We start from the raw sequence: 17,009 nt of genomic DNA on the forward strand, positions 1-17,009 counted from the left end.
AAATGTATCCTGTGAAAGTTTAAATTGATTTTCTTTGTTTGTCACAAGGGTTTATTTTTTTTCCTCACTCAGATATCTCGCTTACGGGGACCTCAAGTGTGCATGGAGCCCACCTCATTCTCGCACAGATCGTTGCCCTTCTGATGAAGAGGTTTCACCACACCAGGCGAGACTGGAGAGGAAATCTGTCAATTGTGCTGCTGCCTGTTCTCTTTGTTGCACTGGCAATGGCCTTGTTCAGTGTGAAGCCGCTGGCTATTGATTATCCTTCTCTCAAGCTGACACCAAGACTTTATGACAATGCAGAATCTTTCTTTAGGTAGGTAAAGGGCTTATCCATCAGCATGAATATCCAGGGTTCTGAGATCTTTACCCTCAAGTTCTCATATTTTAAAGACTATTTACATTCTAGGAAGAATAATAAGTTACTTTTTACAATAGCTGTTTATTTTTTCAATGTTTAGGTTTTTATAGATTATTATGAGGGAGAGATAAAATTAGAAAAGCGTTCTGCAAAGGATTTTCTGGAGGAAGGGGCAAAGGCTTTGGAGCTGTTTCAACTGGCTAATCTGTTTCAATACCAGTCGTGGCCATTTATATGTAAATGCACAAGTGTATTTAAACAAGCCTTTGCATGCTTCATTTTAACTAATTGCGTAGGTCTGAAAGCATTTTCTCAAAATAATTCTCAGATTTGAAAGGGTCACGCAGAATTAACAAAGCCTGGTGCTCTTGTTACGCAACCTCTAGTTTCTATATGCTGAGCTTTAAACCAACTAGATCTATTTATTTATTTATTTATAATGTACGGTATATAGCTCACATACAGTATCTGTAGCTCAGCTCTGAACTATTCTGTATTGAGTGCTATCACATGCAGATCACGTTCTTTCCTGGACAAATATCTAGATATCTTCATAAACATAACATGATGCTGCTTGAATTTGTAAATTAAACATGAAAACACTTAAACCATGATAACTATTAGGAATGCATGTTTATAAAGAGAAAGATGGCCATGGGGAGACATTAAGATTTGTTTAGCCATAGTTGTATTGAATTTTCTTTACATGTTCACCTATAGTGTTTGAAATGAGATGATTTTGCTGGTTTTGTGTGTTTCCTATGCATAGTTCTTTAATTTCTTGGTTAACATGTAGGATCTTGAGCCTGAAAGTTAATAGAACTAGACATATTAACATGTTTGTGTTTCTTTTTAATTTTTTGTCTCCCTTTCCCCTCATGTTCCCCCTGGGGCCCACTTTGGACAGCACCGAAGATGATAACCTAGGAAACCTTTCTCAGGTTCTACTAAGATATTTCTCTGATTGGGACCACACATGCATGCATTCAAAACAAGGGTAACTGTGAATAATGTAACTACTTCCTTTATTGTAAATTGTAAATATTGTAAATTCAGTATTTCTTTTCTGTGCAGTGTAGACTATCTTAAGCTTTTCTTGCAGCATGAGGTTAATGACAAATCAGTTCTGATGAAGGAGCTGACATCCAGGTGAAGTTGTCAGGCTTCATTGTCAAAGGTCTGATCCAAATCCCCTAAAAGACAGTGACAGCTTTCCGATTAATTTCAGGAGGATTTTGATCAAGTCTGGTGTCCACATGAATGAAAAGTTAGATAGTAATTACGATATTTGTTAGGAAGCATTCACAATTTCAGATGCAGAGTAGTGACCATGCTTTAGTTATCTTATTGCTGCAAACATAAGGTCTGCAGCTCATTTGCTGCTTTACTCCTATAATTTTTAGTGAATCCACTTTCATAAAAATGATATATTTTTAGACACAGCTGCCACTGTGATTTAATGCTAAGAAGGTGTTCAAGATGACAGATCTGCTTGTTAATGTGTGGATTTCTTCTGTTAAGTAATATATCCCTTTCATTTAATGGATGTTCCTATTGCTGTATTTATTCCCATTAGAAAAAATAATTCATGTTGGCAGATGCAGCCTACGTCACCCCAGGATTCATGCGGATGTGTGGCTGAACAAGGGGTATGTCATTTTATATTTAGTTAAGTATGTAAAAATTATGTGTGTGTATATTACATCTAATACCTTGACTCTTTTTGAAGAAGAGTTTCATTTAATTCTATTAGATGAATTAGATGATTCTATTAATCTAATTTCATTTCATCTAATGTTTGGGCTATGTGTGCGGAAGTCTTCAGGGAAAGAGCTTGCACAATTTTTTAAGAGCGCTTTACTTATTTTATGTCTACTGTTTTTCAGATGTGTCCAAGTTTCAATACCTCTGCTCCCTATGTGAAGAATAAGAAAGGACAAATTTTGTATAATCTTTCAGGGTTCCTTGTGGAAGAATATTTAGTGAGGCCTTCCAACAAAGCAAGGTAGCCTTTAAATATCTAACCTTTGTTTTTCCTTTGTGTATAAAAAACACAGTCCTTCCTGATCCGCTGAGAATATAAGGCATAGTTGCCTTTATCTGTTGGTTGTTAACAAGGCATAGAGTCAGGCTAAGGTAACATGGAACCCACCATGGTCACTTCTGAGAGCTTCCTCCAGCAGTTGCATGATAATTGCCTCTAGGCATGCCCTGGCTCTTCTGGCCACACAGCAACTTATTTCAGCATCTCAGAGAAAGAAAATGTATATATGTGTGCAAATCAGGTGAACAGCATAGTTTCCGTTCCTTACAGACTCAATCAAATAGAGGTGGATATGCTCCAATTAATCTTTTCTTTAAACTGAAAGGGCTGGTATCCCTCTGGCAAGTCTTCATATTCTGTGATACCAGCTGTATTTTGAGGTTTACTTATGTGCCTTTACAGCTCAACCAATGCCTTTGACATAAGCGCAAATACTAGACCAAGTATGATTTTATCAAGGAGAAGAAAGCCATTTATGCATGAAAAAAAGTATGTCTTATTTGATAAAAATGGAGATAAACATCTTAGGATGAAACATTTGAGCTAGAATATGAATGGGGTAGGAAGAAATCAACATGTCTAAGAGGTTTCTGAAAGTCAGTAATACCTCACTTGTTCACAAACCCTCCTGTTGCTCAGGGATTTCATCTTTCAAAAAGTAAAAATCTTTATCTGAGGGAATCCCTTTGCAGGAAAAGAGTGGTGGCTTTCACTTGATTTAAGAGTATATTGAGCTCCTCCTTTTTAACAGAGGAGGGGTTTGTGAGGGGTGAAGTTTTATTTTCAGTTGAAAAATAAAGAATGAATGTAGATAGTACGGCTTTATCATTGCAAGAAAAGACTGTTAAGACAGGTAACTTGTTATTACTTTATTATTATTATTATTATTAATTTTCTATTACCAGATATGGTGGTTGGTCTTTTGGAGGGAGGAAACCATTTGAACTTCAAGATAAAAAATTGAATAGCACCAAATCTAAGCCTCTGATTAAGGTAAGGGTTGAATGTATGTGTGTGCATTTGTGTGTATCTGTTGCTTACTTATTAAGGCTTCAGAATTCACAGCACTTAGCAAATAATGAAACATTACATAAAATCCTTGCATTTAGAAACTGGGAGAAGAACTCTCTTGCCTATTAAAGTTGTTGTGGTTTGGGCCGGACTGGTCACTGAGATGAGCAGCAACAGTCCACTTATCTGTTCATAATTCTTGAAGTATTCTCTTGTGTTCTGAGAAGCAGTTTTAAATGAGGCAAATGATATGGGTTTTTGTTGTTTTTACCTGTGAACCTATTTCAGAGCCTAACTGAGCTCACCTTTAAAACTTTTTCTTAGGTAGTCACCCCAGATATTCCTCTTTTTTTTTTTTTTTTTTTACATCTCAAAAATGAGTTATTACTGATGCTTTTTCATTTCTGTTAGGAATACTTTTACTTGCTACGTTTCTCTCATTTCCCACCCCCCCACCCCCCAAAAATAAAATAAATTAGCTTTCCAGAGTAGCTACTTCTGCATAACAAATATGCTGTCTTGTGCTTTTAAACCCCTTTTCAAATATGAGTAACTTTCCATTTTTATCCCAGAGAAACAGAAGTGTGCCAGTGTGCCTTGCTGAAATTAGTCAGGGTATGGAACCTGAATCTCTTCTTGACAGTAGATCATACTGTCTGGCAATGATACACAGAGCCGGTGGTTTCTGTCTGGAGCTACCTTTAAAGTCAGGAAAAGAAGCGTTTTTCTAAGCACGATTGAAATAAAGAGCTTTTCCTTGAGGCCTTTTGGTATGCACGGGAAAGATACAGTATCTCTGTACTATGAAGACTTGGGATGGGACCTAGAGGCTTACAGGCAATGATGAGTGCAAGGGATTTTATATTCCACGGGAGTGCTTTGAAAGGTTCTTTTGAGATCTATTCAAATGTAGACCAGTAATGAGTAGAGGAATAACAGTCTTGGAGTATTGAAGATTATGAGTGAGTGGTCTCTATTTTTGTATTTAAGGCAAAACAGATTTGTTAAGAGGAAGCCGTGGGCTTTCCAGATTCCAGATTGGAATATGAAAGCAAGATGCTTCTGCCTTTAAATTGTTTTATGGGGGTATAGAAGCTAGATTTTATTTGCTCTTATAAAAGAAAAAGAGAAAGAACGGTGTAAATAAGCTCTACCCTAAAATCCATTTGGGGTTAAAGTGTTAAAACAATGTACAGATATTCTCCAATCCAGTATCATTTCACAATTAGTTTTGCAAAATCATTGCCTGTTTGCAATGCCTTTCACATGTAGTTTTATTAAAAAACTCTTTATCTTATATACACACCTTACCTTATACATATTTTCATTTTGGTTATTTGTGATCTCCCTTCTACCCCCAGATTTCTTATAGCTGTGAATTCTAGTTCCATCAATCCTTCATTAGGAACTTGAAGTGCTAGAGGACTGCAATGAGATGTGTTTTTCTGACTGCTGTTTTTGTCCCATGTATCTTTCATCATTTTAGACTCTTGTTTTTGACATGCTTGCACTGTGGGTTTTGTCAGGGTCCTTTTTTTTAAAATGTCTTTGGCGTAGAGCTCCACCTGCCACCAGCACAGGGATAAATTATAGTTATACTGTTAGTGAGTAAGCTTCATATTTCAGACCCAAAGAAAATAGTGGAGTAGATTTATAAAGGGCACTGTGTTATCTAAAATACCTCCTGGAAGTGGTTTTCAACTGATCCAATGTCAAATTATTGCATTAACCTTTCAGTAATTAATGACCAGACTTTTACTTTGACCTTTCAGGCTTGTTCATGAGACAATGGATGTACCATTTACATAGCCTTGTGTGAAAGAAAATGAGAAATTTGCATTTGAAGAGACTTACTGTATGATTCATTTAATTTTAGAAAATTTCTGAATCTTTATACCTTATTCTCCACTCAAAAAGCCAACAATTTTTCCAGTTCAAATTCAAAATACCTATCCAATACCTTCTTTACTTTACCTAATCATACCATGCTGTCTATACCACATACATGTTGTATGCATGCACACAGAGAAAGTGTATGTGTGCGTACATGAGAGAGAATACATCTACCACATGACAAACATGGCTGATTAAAACTATTGATTATCGACATTAATTGATGATCACTGTTACGTAGCAAAAACACAACTCCTCCTCAATTTTTTTTGTGTTTTTCTGACTGTATATTCCTTGTTTTCCTTTGATAATGTGGGCAAAAATTGTTCCACAATGACTTCATAGTTGCTGTTCTTTATAACATAATTAAATACAGGAAGAACATGTGGGAATTTTAAATAGTCCTGAAAGGGAATTGGTACTGTTTTCATGGAATTCTGAAATGTGCATTTTTCCAATCTCAAAGGCTGGGATTTGAGGCTTTACTATACAGTAATAATATAAGTGTCCAGAGGAAGTTACATCTCCAGTCTTATAGCACTTCTCTCTGCCTCCCCATCATGAATCTGGTCCAGCAATGTTTAGCTTTTTCTTGGTAAGCCATGGGTTAGCAAAAAAATGTCTGTCTAGCATTATTCTGGAATAATGAAGGTAAGAATGGTATGGAATAATGGAAAACACGTCTTTACAGAACTTATATCTAATGTGGTGAGAGGCTGTGTTTTTCCTTGGGAAAAGGAATTTTATCAACCATAGATAGAAGATAAAATAACAAAAATAAAAATTAAGCATCTTAATCTATATGTTTATTCCATTGCTCATCTCTTTTCTGTCCTCTGTAAATAATTACCTGTGTGGCAGACAAGAAATGTGAAAGATATTTCAGCTAGAACTAATATTTTTCCTTTTTTAAATTTTACCTTTGCAATCAATTTAGAATAAGACGCAAGACTTGAGAAAAAAGTGCTTAAATGTGTCTTCTGATGAAGTGAACAACCTTAAATGTCTCTTTTGCCAGATTATAAATAATTAAATATCCAGCTTCAATTTTATTATTTCCTGGTGGTTTGATTCAGTTACATGATGCCGCTTGAAGGAATAATTCTAATTAATGTGTGGGATATTGAAATGTATTGTTACACACAATGCTCTATTGTGGCTTTTGTGTTTTAATTTGAATATTGGTCACATTATATTCCTAAGGTGTTCTGTGAACACTTGAGACCTTTCCCCTACTTCAGTTAAATGAGGATGTGTCATCAGAATTTTGCTGTATTGCTTTCTTAATTGCCTTTTTTTTTTTTTTAATACAATGAACACAATTGCAGTGGAGTTTCATTATGTATGTATAACTTTCTATTGGGCACAAATCTTTTTAAAAACATAGACTAAGAAATGTGTGTGTGGCGTGAAAAAGACTGGCTACCCTTGATCACTTGTTTATGTTTCTTTGCTCTGCTTGCCATTTGCATGGGAGATCCAGCAGTGCAAAGATCAGCAGTTTTCCTCACGACACTTAGGTTCTATTTTACTTCATTTCTTTAAAGAACTCCCTTGTTACTTGAAGAATGGGAGATCTACTTTATGTAGTAATTTGTGGGAATTGAACTGGAGGAGAACAAAGGAGCTGGATATCAGTTTGAGAAGGAGATAAGAGTTTAGGGTTTGTTCTTTTTTCTTTTCTTTAAACGTAGGGATATAAGATGCTGTTGAGATTTCAAGCAGTTGTGAAGACCACATAAAGAAGAGTAGAAAATGTGAAAGTTAATGCAAGCAAGAGCAGTGGTAGACCAAAGCTGCTCATTTTTAAAATAATGACTAAGAGATCATGGCAAAGAAAATTCGAGAGTGAGAGCCATAGGAGAAATGACAGCTGAGCTCAGAATGGTGTTTGAAAGCACGATATAGGATAGATGGAAGGAAACTGAATGGACAATAAGAATGCTGTAAACCTTGCCTCACAACAGAGTACAATGTGGAGATCCAAACAAGTAGGTAGTCAGAAAAATAAATCAGAAGACCATAATTATTAAGAGAGGGAAATAGAACTGAAGATAAGACAATCTGCACCAGGAAACAGAAGAACAGAAAAACCAGTCAAAGTCTGGAACTAGTGTCCAAGTAAGGATTGTAGCTGGATACTACAAGAAAGAAAAACTGAATTATCTTCAAGTAAATAGAAAAAAAAATATATGGAAGTTTACACCGGTATCAAGAAGAGACACACATATGTGGAAGAGCCCTAGAGGAGAATAGCATCAGAGTGATGAGAAACAGATCTGTAAGGAAGTTTCCAAGATGTAACTGTATAGATGGTAATTTTAGAAAGGATCTAAGAAAACTGAAATCCTAGAAGAAGGGTGTTAAGGCAAAAAAGACCTATATTAAAAACTGTGCAATTTGCAGATTCAGAATGATTCAGACATAAAGTGAGAATTGCCCATCATCAATTTGAGATGTACAAAATGTGGATTAGCAAATAGCTGATACCAGATAGGGAAAGGTTAAGAGTTTTTCAACTGTATAAACAAAAAGGGGAGATGAAAGGTTGCTGTGGAGTGAGGAAGGGATAGTAATCAAAGGTGATTTGAAGCATGTCACTAAAACTGAAAACAAACATACATAATAATTTGACCTAGTTTTCAGTAAGGATAATGCGGGTTCAAAGGCGCTATGATTAACAGTAATAAGACATAGAAATGGAATAGATTTCCAAAGAAAAAGCAAAACTCAAGCCACATTATATTTGGTTTTGGTATATCAGGTTCTCAGCAATGATTCTAGTACATGGAAGTGTGAATTTTGAGTATATTTACCAAACTGGGATGATTCTGCATGATTTGAGGATAAAATATGTGTTACAGCAGACTTGCTCACCTGTGCTCCCCAGAGGGACTGGCTTGCCTTTTCTGTCTTAAAATTTTCCTGTATGAATTTCCTCCATGCTTAACAGACCACTGATAATTGCTTGTTGAAGGCAGAGACACAGCTTTGTCCTTTATGGAATAGTTTCACACCCACCTTGTAAACAGTGCCTCCTTGATTCTTTCTTTCCCCACTTTCCAGGATATTCTTTCCTGGATATTTTATGCAGCGTGTCACTTCTAGGTATTATTTAGATAAATCTAAATAATGTTCTCCACTTGTAACACTAGTTTTACTCATCTTTTTGCATTTTCAATTAAATTGGTGAATATTATTTTCGCATGTTTTTTCCTCTGTTTTTTTTTAACCAAATGTGTGTAAGGGAAGTGACACAGTATTCCATTAAATCAGAGAATGCCAATGGAGTAATTAATGTAGGTGTATAGCTCCAACAGTAGAAAACAAACTGCTGCACTCTGTTGAAAGACCTGTACAAATCAACCGACTCTGCTCTGCCTAGTTCACCTGCTTCTATAAACAGGTGTCATAACAGAAAAATTAGATATCTTTATGCTATTCCTCAAGGTATGGGAGCTTTCAGATCAGCATTCAGACTCAACTCATTTTTGATTGACAATTTCCATTCTCTCTTTCAGGTGTGGTACAACCAAAAAGCTTTCCATTCGCTGCCATCCTACTTAAATGAACTCAATAACTTCATTCTGTGGCTAAATTTGCCCCCTAATGTGGACTGGAGACAGTATGGTAATAGTCCTTCTTTAAGTCTTTTTTCATATCTTTTGAAAACTAGTTTTCAAATAAACTAAAATAATTTTAAGTATGAAAAATTTTGGTAGTATGAAGTAGGATTGCAGAATCACACATTTCTTGGGAGGATTTGAAAGTGGAAATTTTAATTAAACAGAAGGTTTGTTTGTGTGAACACAATAGTAGTACATAATAGTAGTACTCAATAACATAAAATTTGAATTTACAGCTTGCTGTGCCTTATGAGTTTCTTACAAAGGGCATTCCTGTGGAATAAGTGTAAATTGGTTTGCTACACTTGGGATGTTAGTCCTTGTGAAACCACTGCGAGGGCTTGCTTAAATGGAATGATTAATGCACAACAGAGTATGAATTTATAACTTCTCTGTCACTTTACTCTGTCGTCTTATGTAAATATCCCGGGTAAACCCATAGTACCCTGTAAATTCATGCTGCAACATGATATTCTATAGCTTCCTGTTACTCATGGAACGGGAGAGGCTGGTGTATCTTATTATTGTACGCAACAAAAGAGAGGTTAGTATATTTGACATCTAAATTATCTGATTCAGATATTCCTGAACTGTGTAAGAACTAGTTAAAATAAAAATTTTACAAAGTGACTTTTTAAAAAGTGACTGCAGACAAAAATCAGCTGCTAACACAGGTGAACTTTTAGGATACTGGAATCTAGTTTGAAATCTGGGCTTGATAGTTCAGGCTAACTTCCCTTCATTCCAGTTCCTTTTGTTCTTATGGTTCTGTTAAAGAGGAATTAGTTTGGTTTAGAGAAATTTAAAAATAGCTTCTGACCAATTTTTTAGAGTTTTTGAAAAGGTGGGATGGCTGTCTGTAGTGGTAAAATGATTTTCAGTGTGTTTATAATGAAGAAGGAAGAAAGAAGATGAAAATTAGTGAAAAGGGGGAAGGAATCCTGAGTATCTGAAAATAGAAATTCATTAAGAAAATTTCCCAGAATGTCAATGAAGAAAGAATAATTGCTTGCTTTCAAGATGGCTGGGGTTTTATTGTTCTAAATGAATTATGAGAATGAATCAAAGGTAATATATTTCTGTAGAAAGTTTGAATGAAATGAAATCAGGTATTTTAATGAGAATTTTTAATGCAAATCAATTTTTAATCAAGTTTCCCTGCACTTCATGAATAATACTGTTGCTAGCTTGTTTTCTGTAGCATCAGATATCCCATTCTGGAACTTAGAAGTTTAAATACCTTTACTTTTATATCTGTCATGGAGAATTGGGGACATAAAATCCAGATTACAGTCAGAGAAAATTATAGTTGTGCCAAGGACTGTGGAAATTTTATATTTTATGTTGTTGCATGATGTAGAAACACAATGAGCGAAATGGTGCTTAATAAATATTTGAAGTCTTGGATTGTCATCTAAACAAATATGTGCTCATTATATAATCTTGTGGCAGAATATGTTGGCTAAGTCTCTGCAGAAGTAGAATTTATGAACTAGAAAGCAGTTTATTTATGTATATATCTATTGGAGAAGTGCAATAAAGATGGATTGATCATGCTCTTGAGACATAATGCAGAGGGACCTGTTAGAGAAATCCTAGAAAGAGAAGTCAAGTTATCTACCTGTCAGTCTGTATATAGGTATATGTGTGTGTACACATATGGATAGATGTGTGTGTTTATATATGTGTAGAGACAAATAGAGATGTATATTTTATTTTTTAAAAAATCTCAACAATTTTCCAATGCTATATGGGGCACTTGAGCTCCGCTCACTTTGACTTTTAACTATCTCTTATTTAAGGATACTGCTCTGATGGAGAATTATTTATATGCTTTTCTTGTTAAAAATGATTATATGCAGTCCTGTAAATTAGCAGTCAGAAGACTACATACTGCGTTTCTACACTGAAAACTAATCTTTTTGATCTCCCCCCCCCTTCTTGCAAACTCTGTTTATATGGAAGGTCAGTTCCAGAATATTATTGGAAGTTGCTGCAAGGAAGTTTGTTTAGGATGTTGCAGAAATGTAGGTTAGTAATTCTGACTTGTAATTAAGGTAATTGTTTTTTTTCACAGGATAACTATTTCCTGTGAACAGAACCAGTGCTTCTGTATTATTTTTAAGTGACATAAAAATAATTTGACCCTTGAAAAAGGAGTATGCGGACACAGTCTTTCCTTCCTTCACAAAAAGATAAACCTTGCTTTACTGCAAGAGACTCACTTCAACAGGGTGGAGCGTTACCATGGATGTAAACAAGAACAGCAACTACTATGATATTGAAACAACCTTGAAAGAGGTCAACAGCTTATTTAAATGCTCATGTAAATACCAAGGAACACTTTCACTTCAGCAGTTGTATCCTGTGGGTATTTCTTGAGCAAGAACCCAGTTGGAGTTCTCCCAAGGTCTCTGGAGGAGGGAAGATTCATTACAGGCAGTGTGCCTAATTCTACCTCCTTTGCTCGCAGGGACAGACCTAGTAAGTTTCATAGGAGATCAGTAGTGCTGGTCCCAGTTTGTGACATGTTTTAGTGATAAGGAGCTGAGAAGGAGGCTAAATGTTTTTGTCTAATGTCTTTTCTTCAGTCAGGAGGATACAGGGAATACAGACTTAGGATTTTGTATGAGACTTTGAAGGAAGAAGTCATACCCAAAAATACACAGGACATAGGCTACCTTGTGTTGTTTTATATCCCAAGGAATTGTATCTGTTAAAAAAAAACTGTGAAAAAAAAAGATTGTTATTCTTGTGTCAGTCCAAGTTACTGACTCTTGATCTTCCTGAGCATGAACAAGCAGGAAATGATTGTTATTTGGTGATCAAAAATACTTCCTTTTTATTGTTGAGTAATCTGATTTTCAAATCCTTTCTTTGCAATTGGTGAGATTTCTCTTCTTCCCCCCCCCCCCCATATGGGATTATCAGTAAACTCCTCCATGAGGATTCTTGGAAAGTTACAGTATTTGCTTCTCGTAATTTTCATGTAAAGAGTGGTATGGTTGTTGAAGATGTGTATACCAGCTGGAGGTGCATGTGAATAGATATAGCAACAGAAGCTAGTCATATTGATTTACATCAGTTTAACATAGTTAATGGACCAGATGTCTATTTTGAAACAGCAGTTTGGGAATACTTCTTATATTAAAATAGTTCATCTTCTGTACCACGTGGGTAGCCACCTCTAGCTTCATGATCATGTAAAACTGTGTTTCTGTTGTGGAAAAAATCTAACTCATCTGTCTTACTGGAAAGGAAATCAAATACATCTTGTTTTGTAGTGGGTTATAAATTCAGTGACAGGTAATGAAAATGGACATGTTAAATAATTTTTAAAAAGTGAGAAATACTATTCAACACAAAGGTAAGATGTACCTGTTTTTTGTCAAAACTCTTCTGCTCTGGCTGGTCTTCAGGCTTATGTGTATGATGTTCGTATATTTTTAGATCTCTTTCTGAAATGCTGTATTCCTACAATTAGATAATGTAATTGTGAGCAAATAAAAAAATCAAATAATGAAGACGAATAAAAAACTAAAAGGCAACATTTTTTTGCTTAAGATAGAAATTCTGATCAACTAAAGCTATGTTATTTTTCACACAGTTGAGTAGGAATGTGTTTATCGTGCTGGAATTATAGAGGAAGGACTATTACCTACCTCTTAGGGTAAGGCTATATAAAGAAAAAAGGAGTGGTAGTCATCTATAATGAAGTCTATAAAATACAGTGGTCAAAAAAAGTTCTTACATCATTATTCAAAGAATAGAAATGTATGAATATAGAAGGGCCTTGTGCGATGCAGCTGCCCCATCTCACGACTTCAATAGAAGTCATCGATTTTTTTAAAAACCTTTCATGCTAGGGCTCATTGTAAGGTTTCATATAGCAATCTCATTTATTTCAGATTCAGTTCTTCAAAAGAGCTAAAGGGATCAAGAGACCCATTTTCAGCCGAGTTTTGGTGGAAAGTGACTGTATAGTTTCCTGATTGCTTTGCAAATTTTAACTTTAAACCTCTTTTCAAAGGAACCTGTGAAATGGCATTTAGTAGGAACCTTCTTAACCATTTCTGGTTAGCAGGGGGGAAAGTAAAATATAAATCATTAATGAGAGTGCTGCCTGTGAAATTCTTCATAAAACTTAAGTTGCAATTTCCAGTAAATGGTGATGTCTCATTTTATACAAACAGAAATCTCATCATAAATTTTAAATGCCCACAAAGAAGAGCTTGTGAAAAGCCTCCATTTTTGTAATAGATACTATTTTATTTTATTCTAACCCAAAATAAAATGTCTGGAATAAAGAAACCTGGATTAGTCTTCTATTCAAGTCTGTAACAATTGTGATATTTAGCATTAGTAGCACAGATCCAAATTGATTTATGTACTCAAGACTCAGTGTGCTATGTGACAGAAAGAAAAGAGAGTTTACAGAGGAGTGCCAAGAGACAGGCTCAGACACCCCCAAAATACAATGCAGAACCAGAAAGGACAGCTCTGATTAGCCTATGGTGATGGCATACAAGCTTGAAGACCCTTGAGATTTTTTTTACTCTAGATCTCTCCACCCTATACTGAAAAAATACTGCTGGGCTCATGGCACTGTCCTCATTTTTGCTGCAAAACCACAGCTTTTGTAATGCATGATTACATGGAAAGTTGCACCCAGGCAAGATGGACTGGGCTACCAGTGCTTCATGTTTTTATAACCTACAGGGAGAAAATGTTCCAAGTCTCTAAGACCATGCTGAATTGCATGTTGCTTCCTTTTCTGACAGATGGTCAGGTGCTGTAGATTTGAAATAGAAGATCTAGAGCACTTTCTCTTGAAGGGACAGTTTGCAGTCTGTTAATAAGATGGTATGGGGAAAGATGTGTTGAGTTGTGCAGCTCCTGAATGGCAACAGTGCAGGACTTTTCCTACTACAATGAAGGTGCTGTTCATTTCAAATGTCTGTAAGGTGGATGCGTTTTTCCTGTGAACTGTCCTATCCAGAAGGGAAAAGGATAGCATTTTATTGTAGACAATGTCATAATGCTTTATAACATTTTAAAAAGAATTTATTTCCCCAGGTTAGGGATGCCTTTTTAAGGTATTAGAATCTAAAACTAGTTTAATGAAGAACAATGTAAGGAAAGGAATAGGATTTTTCAGCCTGGAAAGGAGAATACTAATGGGAAATCATGGAGAAAGTGAAGAGGCTACAATTAATTGTTTATTGCTTCTTCTACTATTCGGCATGTAGAACAGAGCTTCTAGTGGCATTTCCAATGTAAATACTCCCCTGCCCCCCACCTCCCCTCCCAAACTGGGTTTTTCCTGCGATTTATAGTTAAAGTGTGAAGCTCTGACTACTTGCGTCTTTTTTCCTTACTAATGTGGCTTGCAGGACTGATAAAATGCCCTTGTTTCTCTGTTGTGTAAAGGTAAGTCTTTCACTGAGCAATACAAGAGATAGCAACTGAACCTTTCACTTTAAAAAAAAAGAAAAAAAGAAGAGAACACAACAAAAAAAATTAGTTAAGTGTGGTCAAAACAATTGAGGAAAAAAAGAAAAAGAAGTTTCGTAGCTGAAAACCAGCTAAGAAAATGTATTACCAAACTAACTTATTGCTTGTGCTCTCTGTTGGGACTGACATCTGGCTTCATTCCTTTTCATAACTGTACATGCACATATATATCAATTAACATGTATAAGTTATGTTTCCTTCTTTGAGATGCCCTCCTTTTCACCCCACTCTAATTGGAGAATTAGTGCCTCTCATTTCTCAGGTTCTTCATTTTTATATTGGCGAAGGTTAAAAGGTCTAAGAAAATCTTGGCATCATGGTGTTCACTTACTGTGTGAATATGGCATTAAAGCCGTGATGTAGTATAAAGATCTCCATGGTCACAGTTTTTGCTGTTCTTGAATTGCTTATGCAGGACTTGTGAAAGATTAGAATTGGTGGCTATCACAAATTTTCACCTGTGCCCATAAAAAAGCCTAAATCGTCGCTGTAAAAATGTGACCAGCTCGGTGCCAAGGACGCAGACAATGGATGTTTTAGAACAGTTGGGAAAATTCTGGTTGCGATTATGTCAGGAGAATATAATGGCAATCTGTAGATGTGGAAGAAATAATTTTATGTTGAGACATTTATGAAAAGGAGCAGACAGAGTTAGAGCTGAATCATATCTATTTGTTGATATTGCCTGTCTTGTTTTTCCCTTGTGAATACTGATTTGGTAAAATTTGCCCTAAAGGCTGTTCACACAAGGCTTGCAAGTACAATCCTTAAAAAAAATCCTTGCATAAACACCACATGCATCTGTTTAATAGAGGCTTTGTCAGTTAGAAATTCTTAGTTTGTTTGTCATTTATATTTTTTTACTTTAAGTCCTCAAAGATGGTGTTTAGTTTTCAACTTAATGAGCATCATTATAGCAGCCTTACATAGTAAGAAGGCATATAAAGGCAAGAAAACATCAATAATTACATTTTACATTGTCCTAAGAGCTCTATTGGGAGAGAGATGTATGTTAAGAAAGATGGTCTAGGCGGTTAGGAGAAATTTCGGAAGAGACAAACTATAAAAGTACATGGAAGGTTGTTTTTTTTATAAAAAAAGAATACATATACTAGCCAATAGTTTATATCAAATGTGTTGTGTTATTTTGCTATTGCAAGATAGTTTACAATTTATCTCTCCTTAGATTCAAGGGAACTTTTTTTCCCTCTGTGAATTACAAGCCAGTTTGTTGGCTTTATATAAACTTATCATGTATTTTTGGACAATGTGGGTAGGAAAGAAATCATACTAAAAAATGTAGCAAATGCAGAAGACCCTCATGCTCCAGACTAACTGAAAAATTTAAAATAATGAATGAAAGGCAAATATTATATTTTATATATTGATAGAATTTTGAATTCTAACATAGAACTGAATTTAGCTTAACATGGTCATACTTTGGTTAATTGTAATTCAGCAACCCTGGGAAATTTAACCTCAGCTGTGTGTGTAAATTTTTAAAAATGCAATCCTTTGTTTCATCTACATGGTTTGAATGGGAATTGACTGTAGAAAATGGTTACTACTTTTAAGAAGAGCAATTACTTTTTGGGACTCTTCTATTGGAAGGAAATTAATTCAGTGCAATTTTCTTTTTGATCAGTATTGTATGATACAAGACTGCAAGAAGCATTATGCTATTTAATGTCGTGGGTTTTTTATTTCCCCCAGCAATTATCTCTTTTTCGCAGTCTCTGTTTATTCTGTAGTAGAGAGTTATAGCAGTGTATTTCCGTTTATGGCACCCAAGTCAACTGCTGTAGACTTTTATTTAATAACAATGCAGTAATCTGAAAGTTTTGTGAGTTTCCTCTTGGGATCTGTGCACTTAGTAGGGACAGGCTATGGTGATTTCAGGAGAGAGGTTATTTCCAGACACATTGAATATTCCTGAGCAGAAGTTATTCCTTGTAAAATATTTGATGTCATTTTTATCTTTGTTACGTTTTGCATGTTTCATTGATTCCCCGTGGCTCTTTTTAAAAAGTTTCAGCAGTGCAGATGATCTCCTATAAAATTAATTTACTATGTTCTCAAAACGTACAAGTGGGGACAACCTATGTTTATGAGCATGAATTCATTTGTACAGGAAATTGCAGAAGCATGAATTCATAGCTCTTTTTTTTTTTTTTTTTTTTTTTTTTTGCTAGTGCATGTGCTTCTCACTGAATACAGCAGATAGTTGATAGCAATAGAGTGATGAGATATGATTCAGATCAGCCTGGATTAATTCATGGAATATAGTGGAGAACCTTCCTGAATTCCTGGTAAACTGCCATAGTTCTGGACAGTTCATGGGCCATAATTCTCTACCACAGTCCACGTGACAGTTTTACCTGCCTCACAATTCTGCAAAAAGGGATGTGAATCAGTAGGACCTATAGGTCTCCAAGTCTTGGCATTTCCTGATCATGGGCAGTATTTTAAGATTTGCAATGTCTAAAAATGCTAACCCTTGAGCTGGAGCAATTTTGCTGTAGGATTTCTGTTGTCTGAAACTTGGGGGAGGACAGCA

The 17,009-nt window shown here is 35.5% G+C and overlaps 1 protein-coding gene across 1 annotated transcript in view; it reads left to right on the forward strand.

The window, feature by feature from the left end:
• Positions 1-17,009, forward strand: part of ABCA13 (ATP binding cassette subfamily A member 13) — a 194,277-nt gene that overhangs the window by 123,527 nt on the left and 53,741 nt on the right. Inside the window, exons 36-41 of the mRNA XM_063323974.1 lie at positions 73-319; positions 1,272-1,361; positions 1,941-2,013; positions 2,251-2,369; positions 3,314-3,401; positions 8,834-8,942. Coding sequence (XP_063180044.1) covers positions 73-319; positions 1,272-1,361; positions 1,941-2,013; positions 2,251-2,369; positions 3,314-3,401; positions 8,834-8,942 — 726 coding nt within the window. The remainder of the gene's footprint in view (positions 1-72; positions 320-1,271; positions 1,362-1,940; positions 2,014-2,250; positions 2,370-3,313; positions 3,402-8,833; positions 8,943-17,009) is intronic.

The sequence above is a fragment of the Chroicocephalus ridibundus genome, chromosome 2 (genome assembly GCF_963924245.1).
Source record: "Chroicocephalus ridibundus chromosome 2, bChrRid1.1, whole genome shotgun sequence".
NCBI classification, from domain to species: Eukaryota; Metazoa; Chordata; class Aves; order Charadriiformes; family Laridae; genus Chroicocephalus; species Chroicocephalus ridibundus.